The 18,381-nt window shown below is 54.0% G+C and overlaps 2 protein-coding genes across 6 annotated transcripts in view; both read right to left on the bottom strand.

The window, feature by feature from the left end:
* Positions 1–2,168: 2,168 nt before the first annotated feature.
* On the bottom strand, positions 2,169–9,847 carry PGLS (6-phosphogluconolactonase). The gene is made up of 5 exons (XM_045496555.1): positions 9,349–9,847; positions 5,566–5,673; positions 5,014–5,115; positions 4,586–4,726; positions 2,169–2,532 (listed from the first exon to the last, which is right to left on the bottom strand). Exons 1-5 carry the CDS (start codon positions 9,634–9,636, stop codon positions 2,395–2,397), a joined length of 777 nt encoding a protein of 258 aa, XP_045352511.1. The 5' UTR covers positions 9,637–9,847; the 3' UTR covers positions 2,169–2,394.
* Positions 9,848–16,040: 6,193 nt separating this feature from the next.
* Positions 16,041–18,381, bottom strand: part of SLC27A1 (solute carrier family 27 member 1) — a 32,500-nt gene continuing 30,159 nt past the window's right edge. For all 5 annotated transcript variants that reach the window (XM_045492503.1, XM_045492506.1, XM_045492507.1 and 2 more), the window contains one exon: positions 16,041–17,374. In XM_045492503.1, the coding sequence (XP_045348459.1) occupies positions 17,217–17,374 (158 nt within the window). In that variant the 3' untranslated portion in view covers positions 16,041–17,216. The remainder of the gene's footprint in view (positions 17,375–18,381) is intronic.

Genomic DNA, 18,381 nt, shown 5'->3' with positions numbered 1-18,381 from the left:
CACGTGTGCCGGGAGAGCCCGGTCAAGTGTACGATGGGCTGAACCCTGTGCTCCAAAAGGATATGTCCACAGGCGACTACCAGAAAGCCAAAACAAGCGTTTGTGAGGATGCGAAGCAACTAGAACCCTTGTGCCCTGTTGGCAGGAATACAAAAGGGCACAGCCGCTACAGAAAACCCTACGGAGGCTCCTTGAAATTTAAACACGGAATTACCATGTGAATCAATAATTACACTTCTAGGAATATCCCCAAAGAACTGAAAGCAGGTTCTTGAGGAGGCGTTTGCACACCCACGTTCACAGCAGCCCTATCACAAGAAGCAGGGCGTGGAAGCAACCCAAACGTCTCTCGACAGACGAACGGGAAAAAAATGTGACGCACAATTCTGACCCAGGCTGCAACATGGAGGGACCGTGAGGACGTTACGCTGAGTGAGACAAGCCAGCCGCAAAAGGACAAATCTTGTAGGACTCCACTCATAGGAGGTACCCAGAGTAGTCAGAGTCATAGGGACAGAAAGGAGAAGCACGGGTGGCAGGGCCTGAGAAAGGGGAGCGTGGGGAGCTGTCTCACAGGGGTAGAATTTCCGATCTACAAGTGTTCTGGGGACGGAGGGCGGGGACGGCTGCACAGCCCTGTGAACATACTTAAGGCCACTGCACGGGACACTTAAACGGTTAGGATGAGGGGCGCCTGGGTGGCTCAGTCAGTTAAGCGTCCGACCCTTGATTTGTGGCTCAGGTCATGAGCTCACGATAGAGCCCCAAGTCGCGCTGTGTGTGTGTTGACAGCGAGGACCCTGCCTGGGGTTCTCTTCCTCTCCGCCCCTCCCTGGCTCATGGGTGCGTTCTCTCTCTCAACATACATAAATAAATGATAACTTTAAAAAATGGTTAAGACGGTAAATTTTGTTATGTGGTTTTATTTTTAAATGTTTATTTATTTTTGAGAGAGAGAGAGAGAGAGAACAAGCAGGGTAGGGACAGAGAGAGGGAGACACAGAGGGGCACCTGGGTGGCTCAGTCGGTTAAGTGTCGACTTCAGCTCAGGTCAGGCTCTGGCAGTTTATGGGTTCGAGCCCCGCGTTGGGTTCTGTGCCGACAGCTCAGAGCCTGGAGCCTGCTTCGGATTCTGTGTCTCCCCCTCTCTCTGCCCCTTCCCTGCTCGTGCTCTGTCTGTCTCTCTCTCAAAAAAGGAAGGAAGGAAGGAAGGAAGGAAGGAAGGAAGGAAGGAAGGAAGGAAGGAAGGAAGGGAGGAAGGAAGGAAGACGGACACCGTATCCGAAGCAGGCTCCAGGCTCTGAGCTGTCAGCACAAAGCCCAACATGGCGCTCAAACTCACAAACTGTGAAACCCTGACCTGAGCTGAAGTCAGATGCTTAACCCACTGAGCCACCCAGGAGCCCCTGTTACTTGGGGTTTTTTTTAATTTTTTTTTTCAACGTTTATTTATTTTGGGGACAGAGAGAGACAGAGCATGAACGGGGGAGGGGCAGAGAGAGAGGGAGACACAGAATCGGAAACAGGCTCCAGGCTCCGAGCCATCAGCCCAGAGCCTGACGCGGGGCTCGAGCTCACGGACCGCGAGATCGTGACCTGGCTGATGTCGGACGCTTAACCGACTGCGCCACCCAGGCGCCCCCCTGTTACTTGGTTTTTAACACACACACACACACACACACAGGGTATGTCCATCCCTTAACTCCTAGAACCTCAGAATGTGACCTTATTTGCAGGTGTAATTCCTAAGGATCTTGAGAATTCATCCCGGATTTAGGGTTGTCCTATAGCCAATGACCTGTGTCCCTACGAGAACAGGAGAGGACACAGACACACAGGGAGGACACATGCCAACAGAGGCAGACATGGAGTGATGTGTCTAGAAGCCAAGGATGGCCAAGGAGTGCCAGCAGCCACCAAAACCCAGAAGAAAGGCATGGGACAGATTCTCCCTCAGAACCTCCAGAAGGATCCAACCCTACTGACACCCCAATTTCAGACTTCTGACCTCCTGCTCTGGGCGACCACACATTCTGTGGCACTTTGCTCCGGCAGCCCAGGGTGCCCATCCCTGCCCTCCACCCTCTGGGACGAAGGCTTTAGGTCACACGCACAGCCTGGGCATCCCTGATCCCGCTGCCCACCAAGGACCACGAGACAGTGCGGACTTCAAGCACACGCGCCCTTTAATATCCGGTCACCCAGAGCCACGGCCGGTGGGCTGAGGGCCCCCGGGCCGGGCCGGTGGCTGGACCCCGGGGGCTTCTGGCGGCACCACGCGGCTTTTCGAAAATGAAGCCTGGAGCGGCGGCGGGGGCAGCGGGGCCCAGCCCAGGAAGGTCCCGGCCCACGGGGGCCGTCTGTGGTCCCAGCTGCGGTGTCCCTCGGGGCCAGCTACAAAGTGGAATGCTTCTCGAAGGGCACAGTCAGGAGTCGCGCCGCGGCCTCGTCCAGGAACCAGCAAAGTTTCCCCGTGTGGGGCTGGACCAGGGCGGCGGGGAGGGGGTTCTCCTCCTTGGCCTCCAAAATGCGCTGCATAAAAAAGGCAGGATCGTGAGGCCCCCGACCCGCACCCCCAGCACCCCTCGGAGCTCCCAGGGCCCCCCACGGACAAGACTCTCCTACTCTCAGAATGTGATGCCACCCTTCCGGCTGTCCTGGCTTTAAACGATCAGCAGGGGACTGTGTAATACCGGGGTCGGCACACCTTTCCGGCACAGATCAGAGTCACTCTTTCGGCTCTGCAGGTCATACCCTGTCTCTGTCACAACTACTCAGCTCGGCTGTCACAAGCGGCAGGATGTGGTCCCGTGGGCTGTGGTGTGCTGATCCCCTGATGTGACCTCACGATCGGTGGGAATTGTAAATACTGCTTTCTGATGGCCAGGCCTGCCCCCGTGCCCTCTGTCATTTCCTCTGACCATCGCCCTGTGAGGTCGCCTCATTTCCCACCCCCATTTTATAGTCAGGGAAAGCCTGAGGCTTGGGCAGTCTTACGTGAGCCTACTCTGAGCTAAAACCGCTGCACTGATCCTCAGGAGGACAACACGGAAGGGCCCTCCCGACCCACCTTGCAGATGGGAAAGTTGAGGCCTGAGGGCTTAAGTGGCTGCCCAAGGCCATGCTGGACGTCACAGGCAGGGATGCTGGCCTGTTAGATTTTTTACAGTCTGAACCCTTAATCCCAACCCAAGCCACTCCTGGGAGGACATCTGGGCTTAACAGTTTGGGAGGAATAATTATTACTTATTAATTTAAAAATATATATATATTTCTGGGGCGTCTGGGTGGCTCAGTGGGTTGAGTGTCTGACTTCAGCTCAGGTCATGATCTCAGTTTACAAGTTTGAGCCCCAGATCAGGCTCTCTGCTGTCTGTGCAGAGCCCGCTTCAGATCCTGTCCCCTCTCTCTCTGTTCCTCCCCTGTGTGTTTGTGTGTGTGCACGCACACATTCTCTCTTGAAAATAAACATTAAAAAATTTTTTCAATGTTTTATTTAGTTTTGAGAGAGAGAGACAGAGAGAGAGAGAGAGAGAGAGGGAGAGGGAGAGGGAGGGAGGGAGGAGGAGCAGAGAGAGTGGGAAACATAGAATCCGAAGCAGGCTCCAGGCTCTGAGCTGTCAGCACAGAGCTCGACGCGGGGCTCGAACTCACGAACCGCGAGATCATGACCTAAGCCGAAGTCGGTCGCTTAAACAACTGAGCCACCCAGGCGCCCCTTTTTACTTGTTTTATATGTTCCTAAAATATTAAGTAAACTTTTTTTTCTTATTCCTCCTTGTTTAGTTATTCCTACTGCATAATTTCCCTCCCTGATTAGTTTTGCCAGGGGTCTAACTTTGGGATCTATTACCATTAAGCTTTTAAGAATATTAACCAATCCAGGGGTGCCTGGATGGCTTAGTTGATTGAGTGTCCGCCTTCGACTCAGGTCATGATCTCATGGATCGTGAATCAACCCTCACATCAGACTCACTGCTGTCAACGCAGAGCCCACTTCAGATCTTCTGTCCTCCTCTCTCTGCCTCTCCCCTGTTTTCCTCTCTCTGCCTCTCCCCTGCTTATGCTCTCTCAAAAATAAATAAACATATAAAAAAAGAATATTAACCAACTCCTTAATTTCTGACTTCAATGTCACTTATTCCTTCCACTGACTTTTCTTGGATTTTTGTTATTGTTCTTTTTCCTGAGTCTAGAGTAAAGCACTCAATTTGTTTAACTGTTTTTTTATTTAATAGTTTTTAAAAATTGTATTTTTAAGAGATCTCTACACCCAATGTGGGGCTTGAACTTACAACGCCAAGATCAAGAGTCATGCCCTTATTCACTAATTTTTGAAACCACACCTTAAAGCTACAAATTTACCTCTGAGTGCAGCTTTGGCCTCATCTCATCAATTTCACTTCATTTCATAATTATTTATTCCTAAGTAGCCTGTAATTATAGTGGCCATCTCCCCTTCAAACCAAGAATTACTCAAGTCCCTTGGGGCCTGGTGCTTCTAGCACAATAATGTCTGGGGCCATATTCCATCCCTGGGCCCACGTGCCATGACCTTCCTGGGAACGGGGCCCTCAGCCATTACCTTCAGAACAGCTGCCTTGCCTTCTCCGGTTGCCACAAAAATGACCGTTCGGGCTGCATTTAGCACAGGAAGCGTGAGGGTCACACGCTCTGGTGGTGGCTTTGGGGAGTCGCTGATAGGGGCCACGATCTTCTCCCGCTCCTGGGGGAGGGAGGCCCCGGGGTGGAACGTCACTTCAATTTCTCGAACACTCACATACACCAGGCATGATCTGTCCATCATTCCATCACCCCGCCCCCACCATTAATCTTGTGGTACTTGATTCAAACCCCCATTTTAAGATGGGTAAACCAAGGCTCCAGAGTTGGCTAAGGCTTGCTAGTTGGCAGAGGCTGACTCAAACCCTGCTGTGGGCATCTCCCGGTCCCCCAAAAGTGGTCCTCCCTCCGGAAGTTCTAGTCGGCAGAGGCCCATGCGGGTGTGCTCACCTGCAGGAGGGGGTGGTCCGGGAAGAGTGAGCAGGTGTGGCCGTCAGGACCCACTCCGAGAATCAGCAGGTCAAAAACCGGAATGGCGTCCCCTTGGAAGGCCTGGGTGGGGAAAAGACAGTCCTGAGAGGTTGGGGCGGGGTGGGGCTCAAAGGACACAAAGAGACAGTGGCTGTAACACAGGGAGCAACACGCAGCCTCACCTGCATGAAAGGGCCTCTGTGAGGCTCCACATTTCACCCGTGTGACTGGCCAAAAGCCTGGGGACACAACTGTCCCAGACCTGCTCCCAGAGTGTCAGAGGCTGGGCTACCTTCAGGGACCCAACGGTGGGGCTGTGGACTCCCGGGAAGGGGGAGCGGGGGTGGTCCTGAAAGGCATCTGTCCAGGGTGGGGCCGTATTTGCAACCACCCCCGGGGCGGGGCGGGGGGGGGGTGTTGGGGGGGAGGGCGCTAGTTTTTGCTGGTGATAATCATACAGTGCCACCCACAGGCCTGCTCCGTCACCACCGCATGGACCAGGCCTCCCTGGGGCCACACCGTGGGACTCACCTGTCTCAGCTTCTTGGCATAGTCCTCGGCCGCCTCCTCCACAGGAAGCTGGGGGTTAATGGTGATCACCTGGCTGTCGGGAATGGGCAGCCTGGAGAGCAAGTGGGTCTGCAGCAGAGGGAGGGACAAAGTCACCAACAGCCACACATGGTTCCCAGAGGCACAAGGTTTGCACGCGTGATCACCTGGATTCTCCAGGGGAAGATGCCTCCAGGACAGGACCGTCATACACCCACCTCCTGGGTGAGTCGGGACCCCGGGGGCGTTTCCGCCAGGAGTCTTTCTTTTTTTTTTTTTAAATTTTTTTTTTTTTTTCAACGTTTATTTATTTTTGGGACAGAGAGAGACAGAGCATGAATGGGGGAGGGGCAGAGAGAGAGGGAGACACAGAATCGGAAACAGGCTCCAGGCTCTGAGCCATCAGCCCAGAGCCTGACTCGGGGCTCGAACTCACGGACCGCGAGATCGTGACCTGGCTGAAGTCAGACGCCCAAACGACTGCGCCACCCAGGCGCCCCCCGCCAGGAGTCTTTCAAGGCCAGCATGCTTGGGGGCCTCCTGGCCCCAGCTTGCACCTGTGTGGCCACATCACAGCCCTGTTTCCAAGTCCCCAGGGTCCCTTGGACCTCAGGATAAAACCCAGCCCCTCTCTGCCCTCCATGACGCCCAGCTGACCTTGCGCCGCCCCCCCCCCCCCCCCCCCCGGGATAGCACGCACCCTGGCCTCGACAAGATGGATTTAATTTCTGTGGAAGTGGCCGGAGCCTCCTGCCAGGTGGAGGGCTCTGGCCCTTTCCCTCGTCTCCCCAGGTGAACCTCAGGGCCTTTGATCTGCTCTGGGATGGACCCTGGCGACCCCCACCTTGGTGCCTCCCACCTTGGTGCCTCCCTTCACACGGGATCTAGCCCACGGACGCAGCGCCAAGCTGAGTCACAAAGGAAAAGCAGGAAGCAGCAAAAATATAGTATTAGAGGGGGAAAGTGACAGGGACATAGAGTAAACAGGCCAGGGGCGCCTGGGTGGCTCAGTCGGTGAAGCGTCCGACTTCGGCTCAGGTCATGATCTCACGGTTCATGGGTTCGAGCCCTGCGCAGGGCCCTGTGCTGACAGCTTGGAGCCTGGAGCCTGCTTCGGATTCTGTGTCTCCCTCTCTCTGTCCGTCCTCCACTCGCACTTGTGTGTGTCTCTCTCTCAAAAATAAATAAACATTTAGAAAATTAAAAAAATAATAATTTTAGAGAAAACAGGCCAGACACACAGTCCTGAAGAGTAAGAGCAATATACTGAGGGTAATGGGGAGCCAAGGAGGGTGTGTCCGCTAAGAAGGGACACGGTCAGATCTGTTCTCGGAAAGACCGCTCTGCTTTGTCCAAGGTCCCCATCTATACACACGCTCGGGGATTATACTAAGCAAGCCAGTGGGGAATATCAGGGCCCTATTTCTGTCCCATGATCGTCTCCTTAGCTGCCCTTCCCCTACGGGCTCACAGCCATTCCCTCCCCCTCCTGGCTGGGCTCCTTCCAGGGAGCTCAGGGGTGGAGGGTCAGGCAGACAGGTTCCCGGAAGCAGAACTGCTGGGCGATCAGGCTGTTTCTCTCTTGACATTCTGCAGGCACCGAGGCACCATTCCCCCCGAAGGCAGCCCCTGCAAATCCTTCCAGCGGAGACAAAGCCCTGGCCTCAGCAGCAGAAGACCCACGGAGCACGCAGGGTGTGCAGAACATTCACACCGACAGAGCCCCGGGGTACACGAGATCCGTCCTTGAGGACAGAAGCGCCTCTGCATCCCTATACTGGGTTGACCAGTGCCCCCCCCCCAAATTCATGCCCACCCAGAACCTCAGAATGTGACCTTATCTGGAAGCAGGTCTTTGCAGATGTGATTAGCTGACTTCATAGGAGATTGCTGTGGGCCCTACATCCAATGACTGGTGAGGGACTGGAGGCCAGGGAACACCCGGAGCCCCCAGAGGACAGAAGAAGCGAGGAAGGATCCTCCCCTGGAGCGTCCGGAGGGAGCGTGGCCTCGCCAACACCTGGATTTCAGGTTTCTCCGGGACAGAGAAAATGAATCCTTGTTTTAAGCCACCCGATTTGTGGTCCTTTGTTAACAGCAGCCCCAGGGAACTCACGTGACTCCCCCAGAAGGAGTAAATCCTGGCCCCACATTTGCTCCCGTGGCAAAGCGTAGGCCTTGGCCATAACCTCTGCCCCAGCTCTGCCCATGGCCAGGTCCTCATACCTCCAGGCCTCAGTTCAAACATCACCCCTCAAAGCTCCCCCAGCCCCCACCATCCTGGCTGAAAGGTCATCCCTGGGCTCTTTCCATCATCTCACACAGTTATCTTTTGTCCACACTGCACTACGCGAATACTCTGCGGGGCTTCCCCTCATTTCCTGCCCGATGCCCCACTAGGAGCCCCATGAGAGAATGGCCCAGCGTCCCATCGTGTCCCCAGCGTTGGATACAGAGACATACAAGGAACATCCCCGCAACACTTTTGTTTACCGTTTTGTTAGAATTTTGTTACTAGAGCAAGCACAGTGTTCCTAATTTAAAAAAAGCAAAAGTTCTGGGGCGCCTGGGTGGCTCAGTTGGTTGAGCGTCCTGCTCTTGGTTTCGGCTCGGGTCACGATCTCAAGGTTCGTGAGATCCAGCCCCGCGGGGGACTCTCCCTCTCCCCCTCTCTCTCTCTGCCCCTCCTCCCCCTTCTCAAAATAAATAAACTTAAAAAAAAAAAAAGTAAAGTTCTTCAAATTTATGCAAACTAAAATGAAGAAACATGAGTCCACTTTTTAATTAAACTCTTGAAAAAGACCCACCGGGAGGCCCCCGCCTCTGAGACGTGTCCCAAGTGCTATCCGGGGCGTCCCTTCAAACTCTGGCTTCCCTACTAGTCTGGCACATAAGCTCTCCTCCTCTTCTCGTTCCAGTTTCTCCACCTATGAAATGGAGGAACTAACAGCCCCCCACCTCATGGGTTATCGTGCAATTTCGTGAGCTGATGTGGCTAAAATGTTTGGTAATCAGTAAGCCTTCCTTCTTGTGACAAAACAACAACAACAGAAAATCATCAGCTCCAACTTCTACCTAAAGAGGGTGAAACACACCCAGGACCTGAGGGACCAGAAGCTTCTGGCCACGCCCGCCCCTTCCACACCTCCCTGGGCGCGTTTTCCACGTCTAGGGCAGGAGGAGAGAGCTCAGATGCAGCTGGGGAACCCCAGGGCAGGCCACGACCCCCTCCAAGCCTCGGTTTCCCGGATTCTATAGGCTCTGAGGCCACAAGCCAAGCATAACCACCCCTGGAGGTGATCAGCACCGAAAGCTCGAGGTAGATCAAGAACCCGTCCAGACTGGAGATGAGAAAACCGAAGCCCAAGCTCCACACCAGATACCTCCTGCCTGGCCCTTCCCTACCTCTGCCCTTGCAAGTTGCCAGGCTGTGTGGCGCCTGAATTTCTCTAGGTCCCTGGCATGGGCCACTCACTCTGTTTCACCTCCACGCCTTTGCCCGGCCACAGGATAAAGCATTATAGGACCTCAAGGCCCCCACGGGCCCACTCGGGTGGCAGTGGAGGTGGGAGTTCGGGGCACGCAGCAGACCCCTCCCAGACAGTGGCAGAGGGGACAGTGTGACCCTCCGTGACCCCCACAGCTGGGTTCAGGAGGTGGGCGCGGCCTTCTTGAAATGACCCCCGGCGGCCCCCGTAGTCAGGTTCAGGCGGTGGGCGCGGTCCTCTCGGCGGCATGACCCCCGGCGGCCCCCGTAGTTCTCACCCGATAGAGACCGTACGTGCTCTCGGCGTGCTCGAAGGGCACGAGGCGCTCGTCGCAGAAGCCTACGGTCCAGCGCGCGAGGCTGGCGGGGCCGGCGGGGGCGGCGGCGGCGGGCAGCTCACGGGCCAGCATCGAGACGAGGCTGCCGCCCGACAGGCCGAGCGCGAAGCGGGCGCGGGCCCCCGCCAGGCAGCACGCCGCCCGCTGCGCCACCAGTTGCGCTAGCGACGCGCCCAGCTCCTGCGGACTCGAGAAGACCGAGATGAGGCCCGGGGCCGGCGCGGCCATGGCGACGGCGGCGGCGGGGAGGCGGAAGCGCCCCGGGCAGCCGCCAGCGCGCCTGCGCGAAGGCTGGCCCGGCCGCACCGCTGTCAGTACCTCCGGGCGGCCGCCTACGGCACATGCGCAGTCCCGCGAGTGAAGTCGCGGCTCGTCCCGGCGGTCGATCCGAAGGGGCTCGTTGATTCTTTGCACGCTGTGCCTGAGCTCTTTGCTGGGCCGGGGCAGGCGGAGCCGGTGCGGTTGATCTCAGCCTCGCGGTGTCAGGGCGGGGCCGGAGAGAGGACCCCACATCTGGGGTCCCCAAGAGGGTGGTGTAGGGGTGGAATGGAAGGAGGAGATGGGAGATTTCCTGGAGGAGGGCGCGTTTTGGTGGACTTGGAAGTTCCTGAACCTTCTAACATACTGATCTCGTTGCTCGTTGTTGTCTTCCTCTTTCATTAAAGTACAAACAACACGAGGGCAGGGTGCGTTTTATTCACTCGTGTCCCGAAAGCCCCCTGAACTATGCTTGTTGCAGAATTGGGGCTGGAAACAACCTTGTTGAATTGCTTCTGAAAATGCTCCCTGGCGATTTGTGTGCCTGAGGACCCTGAGAGGCCTCTACCCTGGCTCTTGGCTGGAGGAGCTCCTAAAATGGGGCAAATGGGTCTTGGCTGATGAGAAAGGGTATTCCAGGGAATAGCATGGGCAGGGAAGACTGGAAGCAGGGGACCTGGTGGGCCTGGCCAGCTGGGCCACTTATCCGGGTCAGAGAATTCAGGAGCCTGTGGTAACTGCCATGAGACTTGCATGGGTAGTGCGTCTTTAAAATTAGTAACAAGTTGGGGCGCCTGGGTGGCGCAGTCGGTTAAGCGTCCGACTTCAGCCAGGTCACGATCTCGCGGTCCGTGAGTTCGAGCCCCGCGTCGGGCTCTGGGCTGATGGCTCAGAGCCTGGAGCCTGTTTCCGATTCTGTGTCTCCCTCTCTCTCTGCCCCTCCCCCGTTCATGCTCTGTCTCTCTCTGTCCCAAAAATAAATAAACGTTGAAAAAAAAAATTAAAAAAAAAAATTAGTAACAAGTTAGGAAAACAGTCTATTTACAAAAGCACCAAAAAGAATGAGATCCTTAGTAATGAACTTAATGAAAGAATCGCAAAACTTGTGCACTGAAAACTACAATACTTCGCAAAAAGATGATTTAAAGATGATCTAAGTAAATGGGAAGACATCTTCTGTTCATGGATTGGAGGATTTAATAGCGTGACGATGTCAGTACTCCCCAAATTGGTCTACAGATTCAACGCAGTTGCTATCAAACTTCAGACTTCTTTTTTTGGGTAGAAATTGCTAAGCTGATCCTAAAACGCGAATGGAATCGTAGGAGGCCCCAAGTAGCCACAATAATGTGGAAAGAAAAGCAAAGATGAAGGACTCACATACCCTGATTCCAAACTTGCTGGCAGAGCTGCAGTGATCCAGACCTTGTGGTATTGGCATAAGGAGAGAGCTATCAATGTATTAGAACCTGGCAATGCAGATATAAACCCATACATCCATGGTCAGTGGATCTTTACAAACAAGGGTGCCAGGGATCATTCAATGGGCAAAGAATGGTCTTTTCAACAAATGGCACAACTGGATAGTCCCATGCAAAAGAGTGAAGTTAGACCCTATAATGGCAGAACAGTAGGACACCCCCACCCCCACCCCACCGCTCCTGGCAAAGGTGTCTACACCATGATCCCCAGAACCTGGTGAATAACGTTAGGTTACTTGGCAAGGGGAAATAGTGGTTGCAGATGGAATTAAGTTGCAAATCAGCTGTCCTTAAAATAGATAGCCTGGATGGGCCCCATGTAATCACCAGGGTCCTCGTAAATGGAAGAAGGGAGCGGACGAGGGAGAACCAGAGGAATGACAGCATGAGAAAGACTCAACCCACTGTTGCTGGCTTAGAAGATGGAAGAAGGGGCAATGAAGCAAGAAATGTGGGTGGCATCTAAAAGCTAGGAAAGGCACGCGAGTGGGTTCTTTCAACCGCTAGAGGGAAGGCAGCCACAGGCCAATGCCTTGATTTTAGTCAAGTGAGCTCCATTTCTGACTTCTGACCCTCAGAACTAGAAGATGATAAATTGGTGTTGTCATTTTAAGCCAGTAAGCTTGCGGTAATTTGTTACATCTGCACTGGAAAACAAACACAGATTCCCCCCACCTCACACGATATACAAATTAAAATGGATCGGGGCGCTTGGCTGGCTCAGTCAATAGAGCATGCAACTCTTGATCTCGGGGTTGTAGGTTTGAGCCCCACGTTGGGTGTAGAGATCACTTTTAAAAAAAATGGATCAGGGGGCGCCTGGGTGGCTCCGTCGGTTGAGCGTCCGACTTCGGCTCAGGTCATGATCTCGCGGTTTGTGAGTTCGAGCCCCGCATGAGGCTCTGTGCTGACAGCTCAGAGCCTGGAGCCTAGTTCAGATTCTGTGTCTCCTCCTTTCTCTGCTTCTCCCATGCTCATGCTCTATCTCTCTCTCTGTGTCTCTCAATAATAAATAAACGTTAAGAAAAGAAAAAATTTAAAAAAAAATGGATCAAAGGCCTAAATGTTAAGGGCTGAAACGAAAAACCCTTAGAAGAAAACAAAGTCATAAATCTTTCTAAAAAGTGTATTTCTTTATTTTGAGAGAGCAGAAGGCAGGCATGTGTGACTGGAGACTGACCACCCAGGCCAGACTGGAGATGACACCAGGAAGGGAAGGGCCACACCCCTTAGCAGATCCTCTGAAGGGCTTGAGTAGGGGAGAGGCCTGGGGTATGTTTTTAAAAGATCACTTTGGCTACCACATAAAGGGATTGTGGAGGGAAAGGGTGGGAGTAGGGAGGCCAGCCAGGAGCCACGTTTAGTGGGTTAGAGAAATCTAGTGCTGGCTGGGTTTGGTGGGTTTAGGGTCCGTCTTGGAGGCAAGGCTCCTGATCCATCCATCCTTCCTTCCTTCCTTCCTTCCCTCCTTCCTTCCTTCCTTCTCTCATATCGCATTTTTTATTTTTATTTTTTTTTAAATGTTTATTTATTTTTGAGACAGAGAGAGACGGGGGAAGGTCAGAGAGAGAGAGGGAGACACAGAATCCGAAGCAGGCTCCAGGCTCTGAGCTGTCAGTACAGAGCCTGATGCAGGGCTCAAACTCACAGACTGTGAGATCATGACCTGAGCTGAAGTTGGATGCTCAACCGACTGAGCCACCCAGGCGCCCCATTATATTGCTTTTTAAAAGATCTACTTAAAATTCAAGGAAGCAAATGGTTCTTTGGATAGGTTAGCCTCAAATAGCCCCACTGTTAAGTTTGCAATATAGATCTGACTTCAGAATGGATGTTTTTCAGCGTCGCTTCATCATGGTGTTCAGTATGAAAGCGTTCCAAGTGTGTCTTCTTTTTTTTTTTTTTTTTTTTTAATTTTTAACCTGATCCTTTCTAATGGATGGGCCAAGGAGTATGAGGAAAAAGAGGAATCAGGATTGAGTCCTGAGTTTCGAGCTTACTGAATTAGATGCCTGGTGGAGATTAAGCTAACTGAGACACGGAAGCAGGTTGGAGAGAACACGCAGGTCCATCTGTTGCCCGTGTTTTGTCTGAAATAGACATATTTCCCAAAGAAAGTGCTGGCAAGGACATGGGAAATTGGAACTCTTACACACAGCTGCTGGCGGGACCATAAAATGGTGCAGTCACTTTGAAAAACAGTCTGGCAGTCCCTCAAAATATGAAACAGTTGCCATATGACCTAGTATTTCCACACTTTGGTTTCTACCCCCCCCCCCAATTAAAAACATATGTTCACACAAAGACTTGTACACAAATGTTCACGGCAGCACTATCACAATAGCTAAACGGTAAATAACTCAATGTCCATCAACTGGTCGATGGTCAACATGCGGCCCATCCGTACAACGAAATATTATTTGTCCATAAAAAGGAATGAACCTGGATGAATCTTAAAAACATGACGCCAAGCGAAAGAAGCCAGACATCAAAGACCACATGTTGTATGATTTCACTTACATGAAATGTCCAGAACAGACTAATCCATAGGGACAGAAAGCCAATTAGTGGCTGCCAGGGGCTGGGGAGAGAGACTTCTAATGGGTATGAAGTTTCCTTTTAGGGGAATCAAAGTGTTCTGGAACCAGAGAGAGGTGACGGCTGCACAACTTCGTAAACACTCAACACCACTAAATTGGGCAATTTAAAAAGATGGATTTTAAGGTATGTGAATGACACCTCAACTGAAAACAAGTCAGTAGGGGCGCCTGGGTGGCTGAGTGGGTTAAGGGTCCAAATCTTAATTGCGGCTCAGGTCGTCATCTCACAGTTCGTGGGACTGAGCCCTGCATTGGGCTCTGCCGTGACAACATGGAGCCCGCTTGGGATTCTCTCCCTCTGTCTCTGCCCCTCCCCTGCTCTCACACAAGCGCTCTCTCTCAAGATACACAAACATTTAAACAAAACAAAACAGTAGGAGTTGGCCAGGCATGCAGCGGACGAACAATGGTTCAGGCACAAGAGACAGCAGGTGCAAAGGCACGGAAGGGAGACGCAAGCTGGGAATGACCACTCGCGGTGGAAAGAAAAGAGCCTGTAGGATGGCAAGCTCCGGCCAGGGAGCCTGGACTCTTTCCCAAAGCAAGGGAGACCCTTGGAGGGTAGGAGGCAAGGTCCCAGCCCACAGCTACCTCCCCTCGGAAGGCTCTCGTGTCCTCAACTCCCCCTCCTTCACACGCCCTCTCTGGCACGGCTTCTCCCTCCTTGTCTCTCACACACCACTGCTCGACCCCATGTGCCGATGACAGACCAGGACGAGTCCTTTCCCACGTCACAGGGATGGACATCCCCTCTATACACATCCTGCCGGGGCCCCTCCGTGAAGGGGAGGCTTGAGGCAACAGATCGCCTCGTGATCCCAGCTCTTCCTCCCAGACTTAACCCCGGTTCCTGGGGCAGGGCGGGGGTGGGGAGAGGGCGTCCCAGACCGACTCGTCTCATCTGGCATCAACAATACAAAGCTCTCAAGCCATGAAACGTCGTGGAGGGTGCCTGAGTGGAGCTTCATCCGGCTAAGTGAAAGAAGCTGGTCTGGAAAGGCTATATACATTGCGTGATTCCAAGCGCGTGACCTGGAAAAAAGCAAGACTATGGAGACGGTGAAAAGATTAGCGGTTGCCAGGGGTTGGGATAGGAGGGGCGGAGAGGGACGGAGCACCGGGGACGTTTAGGGCAGAGAAACTAGGATACTATCACAACGGGTGCACGCATTTGCTGAAACCCACAGAATGTACAACACGGAGCGAACGCTAACATAAACCGTAGGCTTGAGATAAGAACGCACGGACCCAAGGCCCATCAACCCTAACAAATGCAGGGCGGTGATGCAAGATGTTGATGGTAAGAGAGACAGGGGGCGGGGTGACAAGAGTATATGGCAACTCTGTACTTTCCACTTTTTTTTTTTTTTTTAATAAACCTGACGTTGCCCCAATAAATAAAGTTTATGATTAATTAATTAAAAAGACACAGAGCCTGATGCAGGATTATTTTCTTGGCAGCTCGGAGGGAGCGTCTTACCCTTCTGGGACTCACAAGCTTTGGACCAAGAAAGGTCCTGCTGGCCCGCTTTCGCACCGGGAGCTGCTGGCATTGACTCCGTTCCCCTGCTTGTACCTCAGTTTCCTCATCTGTACAACGGGGACCACGGCGGTTGAGGTCTCGTGGCACGTTATACGGAATGCAGTTGTTTGGTCAGCACACCAGGGGCGCTGCACCCCCAGAGGCAGGATCCTTCCCCTGCCTTCTTCTCCTGGCCGGCTGTGGGCATCCAAGGACAGCCCCACCCATCGATGGTTCCTCCATTCTTGAGCCAACCAGGGCCTGATCCATCCCCAGGGCCACCGCTCAGTGCACCCACCCGGCAAATGCCCAGTCACCACAAACCTTTCCTCCTCTGTCCCCTGAAGCGGAGACGAGCTGAGACAGATGTTATAACACTGGAGGAACAGCAGAAGTTGGGGCTAGGTGGATAGACCCTGGCGCTGGATGTCCTGGATTAGAATGCCAGCTCCAACAGCCACCTCTGAAGCTCTCACTCAGAGCTACGGCCACGCTGGGCACCCGCCAGAACCTACAGGCACCTCCTCTGGGACCGGGGCCGGCGCAGGGCTTCGTGAGGCCCCAGAGGCTGCAGGGAGGCAGTGAGAACGCTAACCCGAGGCCCCAGAGGCCGTGCCGATGGGCTTACAGGCAACAGGGGACAGCAAGCAAAAGCCGTGTGTCTGGCTCTTGCCTGGTGAACATGAGTTCCCCAGCGAAAGTCCTGCCTTCTGAAACTCAGAAAGCGTTCTGTGCCACATGGGGACAGACAGTAAATAACTGGGATTCAGGCACTGGACACTCTGCAGGTTTATTTCTTCAATTCAACTAGGAAACAAAACCTTGGTGCTTGGAAAGGCCCATGCGCAACAGCACTGGCCCCAGTGTTTGAGGGGCTGGATGCTACTGCAGAATTGGGGGCGGGAAGGACAGTCCGAGTGGCCAGGAGTCCGGGATGAGTCCGGGATGAGCCACCAATGAGGCCGACCACCAACACGAGGTCTGAACTGTCACCAACAAAGCCAGTGGGGATATTCAATGGGCTGGAACTTCCAAGGCCCCAAAGTCCATCTCAGACACTACCCCCAGGCGGGAGACCTCCCCCTACACCACCGCTGCCACTCCTGTGGGTCCCACCAGCATCGGCGTCAGATAGGGACCCCCTAGAGTCCTCTGCCAGGGTGAGTGTCTGGATGGTGAGCCGAACAGCCACCCAGCGCAGTCTTCGAGGCTCCTCTAGCAAGAGCTCCGTGGAGGCACCTAAAAGGAGACATCTGGGCAGGGGCAATGTCTAAGGGGTCACAGTCAATTCTGGAAGCTTCCGGGCGTCAGGAAGGGCAGACAGGGGACAGGAGGGAGGCCCACCAAAGATGGTTAAGTGCAAAAGGCAACTGGCCCAGCCTGGGAGAGATTTCCAGCTGGCCTGGAGGTCCCTTGACAATGACTCCCCCTGACACCCAGGTGGGCGGGGCAAACCACGTGGATCCTCTGCTCGGGAAGGGTGATAGAGGGTCCGTCTGGAGCTCAGACTGGCCTGTGACGCCCTGGGGCCCAGCAGCCTGGGGAGGCGCGGACTGTCGCTCCTTAAGGCACAGCTGAGACTCGGGAGGCTGAGAAGCTCCACTCTGGGTCCATGACCCAGCAGGGAGGACAGCTGGGCCCTGCATGCCCGCAGATCTCAGGAGAGAGCAGGGGAAAAGAAGGAGGGAAGAGGTGTGGGCATATGGGACAGCGGGGAGGCGGAGAAGCAGGGAGGAGAGAGACGCACAGAGCCACAGGCACGGGAACTCAGGCAGGAGACAGCCCTGAGGAGGAGAGAGGAGAGAGAGGGTAGCAGAGCCGTGGGCTCTTCCTGGGGCTCCTCTGGCTGCTGAACACCAGGGTGGCCCCACCTGGCATCGCTGGGCCAGCCCCCCAGCCTCACTGGCAGGGCCGGGCTGGGAGTCTCTAGTGGGCGGAGGAGGGGTGTCAGAGGGCAAAGGCACCCGAGCAGATGCGAGTGTAGACACTCTGGTCGAGGGGCAGGTAGTGGCCCTGCTTCAGGTCCAGGAAGAAGAGCCGGTCCGAGGTCTGGCGTGGGTCAAAGCCCTCATGCTGCAGCCGAGTCTTCTGGATCTTGAAGGTGCCTGTAGGGGTGAGGATGGGGATACTGAGCAAGGGGGTTCCAGGGACCCCCAACTCACCATCCTCTCCTACACCTCCAGGCTTCTGCAGAGGCCATCCCCTCGGCTGGAAACAGTCTTCCTCATTTTGTCTGCCTGATTCTCCTTTGCCCTTCAGATCCTGACTTCATGCCCCCTCCTCCAGGGAGGCCTCCCTGACTACCCCCATCACAGCCGCATACTCTGTGTACTCCCTGCCTGGTCACACGTACAGCCCCGAGACCAAAGCAGGGCTGAGTCTGTCACACGGTAGGTCAGGGGGACAGCAGCAGCCTGTAGCCGAGGGCCAAATCTGGCCCATCATCTGTTTTGTAAATAGTTTTATTGGCATGAAGCTATGCCTACCCAGTTACACATTGTCTAGGACAGCTTTTACACCACAGAGCCAGAGGTGTATGGGACAAAGACTGCATGGCCCCAAAACTGAAAATATTTACTATCTGGTCCTTTAAGGAAAAGTTTGCACTCCCTACAGTGAACAAGTAAAGGAAGGTTTCATGAAAGATAAGCCTAGGAGCACCTGGGTGGCTCAGTTGGTGAAGCATCTGACTTTGGCTCAGCTCATGCTCTTGAGGTTCATGGGTTCAAGCCCTCTATCGGCCTCTCTACTGTCAGCACAGAGTGCTCTTTAGATCCTCTGTCCCCCTCTCCTTGTGCCCCTTCCTTGCTCTCTCTGTCTCTCTGTCTCTCTCTCTCTCTCTCAAAAGTAAATAAACATTGGGGCGCCTGGGTGGCTCAGGCAGTTGAGCATCTGACTTTGGCTCAAGTCATGATCTCACAGTTCGTGAGTTCGAGCCCCGCGTCGGGCTCTGTGCTGATGGCTCGGAGCCTGGAGCCTGCTTCAGATTCTGTGTCTGTCTCCCTCTCTCTGCCCCTTCCCTGCTCATGCTCTGTCTCTGTCTCTCAAAAATGAACAAACGTTAAAAAAAATGGTTTTTTTTAAGTAAATAAACATTAAAAAAAAAAAAAAG

The sequence above is a fragment of the Leopardus geoffroyi genome, chromosome A2, assembly GCF_018350155.1.
Source record: "Leopardus geoffroyi isolate Oge1 chromosome A2, O.geoffroyi_Oge1_pat1.0, whole genome shotgun sequence".
Taxonomy (NCBI): Eukaryota; Metazoa; Chordata; class Mammalia; order Carnivora; family Felidae; genus Leopardus; species Leopardus geoffroyi.
The sequence above is the reverse complement of the archived record's forward strand: the minus strand, read 5'-3'. Positions and strand labels throughout refer to the sequence as shown.

Coding starts and splice junctions, on each gene's coding strand:
- PGLS (XM_045496555.1), bottom strand. CDS start 9,636: ATGGCCGCGCCGGCCCCGGGCCTCATCTCGGTCTTCTCGAGTCCGCAG. Junction 5,674..9,348: donor GCACGTACGGTCTCTATCGG/GTGAGAACTACG, acceptor CCTCTGCTGCAG/ACCCACTTGCTCTCCAGGCT. Junction 2,533..4,585: donor GCAAGGCAGCTGTTCTGAAG/GTAATGGCTGAG, acceptor TTTTTTATGCAG/CGCATTTTGGAGGCCAAGGA.